The sequence below is a fragment of the Falco naumanni genome, chromosome 6, assembly GCF_017639655.2.
Source record: "Falco naumanni isolate bFalNau1 chromosome 6, bFalNau1.pat, whole genome shotgun sequence".
Taxonomy (NCBI): domain Eukaryota; kingdom Metazoa; phylum Chordata; class Aves; order Falconiformes; family Falconidae; genus Falco; species Falco naumanni.
This window is the reverse complement of record NC_054059.1, coordinates 64,819,044-64,825,043: the sequence shown is the minus strand read 5'-3', so window position 1 is coordinate 64,825,043 and position 6,000 is coordinate 64,819,044. Positions and strand designations below refer to the sequence as shown.

Sequence of the window (6,000 nt, the reverse complement as noted above, 5' to 3'; positions counted from 1 at the left end):
AAGTGACACCCACTTAATGTGCATTATAACACAGGCTTTTATTACACCATTATATAGTTTTCTTTCTTTAGCTAGTACTTTTCTCATGTGAACAGTGACCAAATAATTTGTGCTGAACGAGGCATGGTCTGAAGAATCTGTGCTTTATTTTGGACTGGGCTTTTTTCCCCCATATGGCCACTGGTAGGTAGGAAGGAGAAGGTGGTTCAGGGTCAAAAAAGGAGGAGAGGGCTTTAGCAGGCAGGGAGATTGATGGCGCAACTGACAGAGCAGCAGCAGCCCTGAGGTTCCTGAGTGGAAAAATGGGGATGACACATAAATGCAAGAGGATGCTTTGAGCTCTCCAGGTCTCATGGGGAAGGACAAAGTATCCACATTTAATCTGCCCATTTTCTTTGAAGAAGCTCCTCTTCCTCATCAGGCCCAAACTGCTTAAACCATAAGTAGCTGCCAAAGACATGAACAGATGTGCAGCTGGGAGCCTGGAAGCGGGATCACAGGTCACAGAGCTTGTCATTTAACACTCCTGACCGCAGCTTTCCCTGGCCTCTCACTTTGCTGGCTGTGTGAAGGTCAAGAGTTGATACCTCTATGCAAGCGGGAAACATATCATGAGGTGTGCAAGCGCGGTGTTTTCTCTTCCTTTGGGGGGCGGGGGGGCATAAAAGAAAAGAGGGGGAAAAAAAAAAAGAGACAACGGGGGAGAAACGGTTTTACCACCAGGCTCGCCCCCGGCAAAGTGCTGAGGCGGGTGGGCGATGGAGAGGGGCCGACGGGCCTCTGAGGGGAGCAGGGGGTGCGCGGAGAGCGGCGTCCCGCGCCTCGGCCGGTTTCTCTTCACTTGGCAGCTGCCCGCGGAGCGCCGGGGAGGGAGTTTCAGGCTCTTCCCTCAGTTCGCGGCGACCCAGAAGGGGCAGCTGCAGCAGGGCACCGCGCGAGCGGCGGCCGTTAACTGCTGGCTTCCAGCCTCACGTGTCCCCCCGCTTCCCCTCCCCGAGCGGCGGGGGCGGCGAGGGGCCGCAGCGTGCCGGCGGCGCCGGGCGCTCGTGCCGCGACCCCGGCCCGCCCCCCGCGCTGAAGAGGCAGAGCGGAGCTGGGAGGGGGGAGCGGGGAGCGAGGAGCGTGGCTCGGCCGCCCTGCCCTTGCCCCCCCCGCCTCCCCTCCGTCAGCCAATCGGCGCGGAGGAAAGCCCTCGTGCCGCTGACGCCCCCACGGGAGCCCCCCTTTTAAAATAAAGCGGCGGCGGCGGGTCCCTCCTCAGCGCGCGGCGCGGCGGGAAGAGGGTGGCGCGTGTGTGGCGGGTGGCGCGTGTGTGGCGGGCGGCGGGGCGGCCTCGCCGGCGTGCGCGTGGAGCGGCGGGCGGGCGGAGGCGCCGCAGGATGCCCGCAGCTCCCGCGGCGAGGGGCTGAGGCGGGCGGGGGCCGAGAGGTGGCGAGGAGGAGGAAGGCGGGAGCGGCGCGCGGGGGAGGTCTCGTGCCCGCTACGCGGCGCGGCTGAGGATGGCGCCGGTGAGCGAGCAGCTGGCGCCGCAGGGCGCGGGGGACCCCGCCGCCGCCCCCCTACCCGGTCCGGTGGCGGTGACGGTGGTGGAGCCGCGGCGGGAGAACGGCGGCGAGCCGTGCCCCGGCAGCGGCGGCCTGGCCGAGCCGAGCGGCGAGAGCGGGGCCCAGCCCCGGGCGCTGACGGAGGCCCCCGGGAGCGCGGGCTGCGCCGGGAGCGCGGCGCCTGAGCCCCCCGAGGGCGGCTGGGGCTGGGTGGTGATGCTGGCCGCCATGTGGTGCAACGGCGCCGTCTTCGGCATCCAGAACTCGTGCGGGGTCCTCTTCGTCTCCATGCTCCAGCTCTTCGGCGGCAGCGAGGACAAGCAGCTGGCGTTCAAAACAGGTGAGGGGCGGCGAGGGAGGGGGTCGCGGCGGCTTGCTGCCCTTTCCGCCTCGGGCCTTCCCGGCCCCCAAGCTCGGGCGCAGAAGGTGCCGCGGCCGGTAGCGCTCGCTGCCGGCGGTGCGGCCGCTCCGGCTGTCGGTGTCCGCGCCCCGCACGGCAGCCGGGGCCGGCCCGCGGCGTGCTCGGGGGGCAGCTGCTGCCCGCCCCGCCTCTGCCGGCTGGCGGCTGGACCCCTCGGGAGGGCCGTGGCGGAGCCGGGTCCGCCGCAGGGGCGCGGGGCTGGCCCGAGGGACTCGGAAATGCCGGTTTCACCGAGGCGAGGAGCGGCTCCTCTCCCCTCCCCGCAGCGTTTGCGCTCACGGCCGTGCCCGAGCGGCAGGGCTCGGGGCAGGCGGCCCCGGGGCACCGGGGAGAAGCTGCCGGGAGCGGAGCAGGTGTGCTCTGGCTCTCCGCAGCAGTGTTTTTAGGCATATGTCATCGTGCGTTATGGGAAAAACGCGTGCTCTTGGTCCCAGAAAGTTTTATTCCCCTGCCCCCGTTAGCCTCATGATTATTCTAAATTACTAATCAGCATAGCAGGGGGTATAGTGCCCTTAAAATACGTCAAGAATCGGCTTAACGGTTGCCAAAACCAGCATTTAGATGTGCAGGTTTACCGGTGTAAGCAACATCCCAAAACTCATCAGTGAAGTTAATGATGTTTACTGAACTCTAAAGGCATAACAGTACTATCAATCAAATCTCCACTCTGCCATTGCTCATCTAAATCATTCTAGACACCTAATTATCAATTCAAAGGTGAATATAGATTATGTTTTATGTAAGTTCTCTTTGGGAAGTGTCTCGTGCTTTGATTTTGTAAGATGAGGAAATGCAGTTTTTGGCTCTCACAATAATAGATTAATAGTCATATTAATTTATTACCATAAATAATAATAAATTTGGCTTATTTAAAAGGTAGCTTACATATTCGAATAGTCAAATGACATATTAGAAAAGCAAACACTGTATTCCATGTTTTTGCTCATTACTAAAAAAAAACCCAGGTGTTGCAGTTGTGTAGCCCTGCAGAGGTGTAAGCCTTCTAGGAAACTTTCTCAGTACAGAGTGGTGTTACACACCTCTACAATCAGAGTTTCGAAATTTATGTCTTCCTTAGTATCAGTTTAAGTGGGCCTAAAGTTGAGATGTAGGAGACGAGGCTGATTTCCCACCCCCATCTAGTTTAAGTAATGCAGAAGACACCCATTTTGCTTTTTTAAATCCAAGTGGATTTAAGTTGGGTGAAATAGCATGAGATAGCTGCCTTGACTAGATGACTTGTGTGCACATGAATGAGGACTGCGAAAATGAAAGTGCCCTCTGTAAAAAGCAGAACAGCAAATAAAAAGTTGCCCTTTTTTTTAATACCTGAAAGTACCCTGGAGAGTCTGGGCATCATAAGAACTAGGCAGCAGCTGTCAAACATAACTTTTTTCCTTCATGTTGAACTTCATTGCTTAGAAACTGCCTGCTATTTTTTTATCTTGTTGAAGAAAGGACCCAGAGTGAAGTGAACTAAACAAATTCTGATACAATATTTAACTTGCCATAAAAGGGATCTGTGATCAGAAATGGCAAATGGCACTTTGTGTAGCTCTTACTGAACACCGATGGATTAGCTGGCATGCTGTAGAAAGTAAAAGAATGACTAATGGGATGAAGTCAGTATGATTTTAGTGTTAGAGAAAACCCTAGCCTGAGCATTCCATGGTATTGGTTATAGTACTTTCTAGTTAGTCCCTTGTGTCTGGACTGATTGCAACTCAAAACTGGCAGCGGAAACTAAGTTTGAGTCACGTTTAATGAATTTGAAGACTGGGAATTGTAATGAAAGTTTTCTTGTTGTGTGGTTTTGCTTTGGAATACAAAGTTTAATATTCTAATCCTTCTGAAAAAAAAACCCATTTCTTTAAAATCTAAAATGCTAATTTTTGAGAGATACAATATTCCAGATAATCTCTCCTGGGACCCCAGGTATCTGGAATCTTGTAGTTGATCCAGGGTACCACAGAATTCAACATTAACTGCAAGATTACTTGGCTGTTGCCAGAGGTGTTAAGTGTTGCCAGAGGTTTTTGTGTGCCTGCTCTTTTGGAACCAGCCAGTAGCTGTCTCTTGCCTGGTCTTTTCCTCAAAAAGAGGAATTAAGTGGACTGTAGTACATGCTATTTTTGTTATGTCTTAATAACGTTTTGTAGTATCTTAATAATGGATGCTTATCTCTATGTAAGGCAAAATGAGTAGGAATTAAGTAATCATAGTATGTACTATTTTTGTTGCTTTTAGTAGATGTACGTATGTTTATCAGTATGAAAGGCAAAATGGGAGGAGGATGTAGTCAAGAAGTGACTCTGCCTTGCAGATAAGGAGTGGGAGGAACCAAAAGTACAGACAAGGCAGCCAGGCTGTCTTCAGAATGCAGCATCAGCACTGGATAAATAAGATACAGAACTATAATTAACATTGTTTCAGGATTTACGAGAGTTAACTTGTGTTGTGGGTTAATAGAGGGCTCACAAATGTCTTCAAGGGACATCTAATTATAATTCATACTTTTTATGAAATTGAATACAACTATTTACAATATTTTGGTATTCATATTAGTAAAAAGCTTGTTTCTTTGCTTACGTAGTGCACTATATAAGCAATTCCACTCTTCCCTTGTGTAGCCAGTTTTTTGTTCAAAAGCTAGTCGATGCACAACTAGAGAAGGGAAGCCTCCAACGTAAGTATAAAATTTCTAGAGGGCGTGTGCCTGAAGTCTCAGGAAACTACTCCACTCATTGTTTATAGCTCGTCGTGTTTGAGGAACAAGTTTGGTGGAAAACCACAGTGGCAATGAAATATGGGAGGGTCTTCATCCTTGGAAACAGGGCAGACCTAGTTAAGCCTATAGCATTCAAACACAATTGTAGCCTCATCCTCCTTGGAGGGAAAGGATTGGGCCCTGAGGCCAGTCCAGGTTCTGGCAGGAAGAGCACTTGACTTGTTTCCCTGTTGGTGTTGGCATAGAGGATGTGGAGCACTGAGCCAGCCACTGCGTTATCTTGGTTAGAGATCTGGGGTGTGATCCCCAGCTAGTCCTGTATTGTGCTTTCTTGTTAAATGCTTCTACTATATAGGTTTGTGTGTGTGTGTGTGTATGTACACATATCTGTTTTGAAAAGGCGAGTAAATGCTGAGATGCTAGTGGTAACAGAGATAAAAATACTGGGTTATATTTTTAAAAAGGTAGATAAAATACTAGTTTTACTAGTTTAATTACTCCTTGCTCTATGATATGTAAAGCTAGTTCTGTAACTCCACTGGATTATTCTCTCTTATGTTTGTTCATCATCACTTGTACAAATAGCTTTGCACAGGGAGTGTGTTACTGTCATTACTGTTCTGCATCCTCATCTTTATTTTGTGTTGGCAAGTGTTATTAGAGGGCAATGCATCAGCTGGCCTGAGGTGGTTATCCATGTGCTTGTATACTACATTGGTTTGACTTCGAGGTGCAGCCTTTGGTAATATATCTGGATATCAGAACAATTGGTAGTTCACTGAGCTGGGTTAACACCATCGGTACCATCAGGACTCTTGGAGCTGGATTGCTGTGGGCCTGATAGGACAGGGAGGAGAATTCTCTCTTTGCTGCCATATCCAAGTTATGGCCTGGATACTGTGAAGATAATGTTATATGGCTACAAAGATCTACAAGTGTTCAGAACAAGTAAACTGCTACCATGTATGGTAACTTAATTTTGCCAAGCAGGGCTGGCTTTTTAATTTAATGGGGCAACTTGAAGTTTTTCCTTTATTCTTTCCTTAAATCTTTTGCTATCTTTCTGAGCTTTGCTTCAGAGATAAAAACACCATCAGCAGTTTTTGTTATCATGCAAGACCTTGTTCTGTAACTGTCCTTCAGAACCACACTTTCATCTCTAATTCTATGGGATGTGGTTTCCAGTAAATTGGGAAGCTTGGCAAGCTGAAACTATGTCATATGGCTTATGAGAGGGCAGGTAATTTCTATGTTCCAATTTTGATTTATTTCTTAAAAAAAAAAAAAAAAGATAAGTCATCAGAGCA

General features: G+C 50.1%; 1 protein-coding gene across 3 annotated transcripts in view; it reads left to right on the top strand.

Moving 5' to 3' along the window:
* Positions 1-1,364: 1,364 nt before the first annotated feature.
* SLC16A10 (solute carrier family 16 member 10) overlaps positions 1,365-6,000 on the top strand; it is a 71,512-nt gene continuing 66,876 nt past the window's right edge. For all 3 annotated transcript variants that reach the window (XR_005828412.1, XR_005828411.1, XM_040597601.1), the window contains exon 1: positions 1,365-1,884. Coding sequence is in view for 1 of the 3 variants with exons in the window: in XM_040597601.1 (XP_040453535.1) it covers positions 1,500-1,884 (385 nt within the window). In the remaining 2 variants the exon portion in view is untranslated. The remainder of the gene's footprint in view (positions 1,885-6,000) is intronic.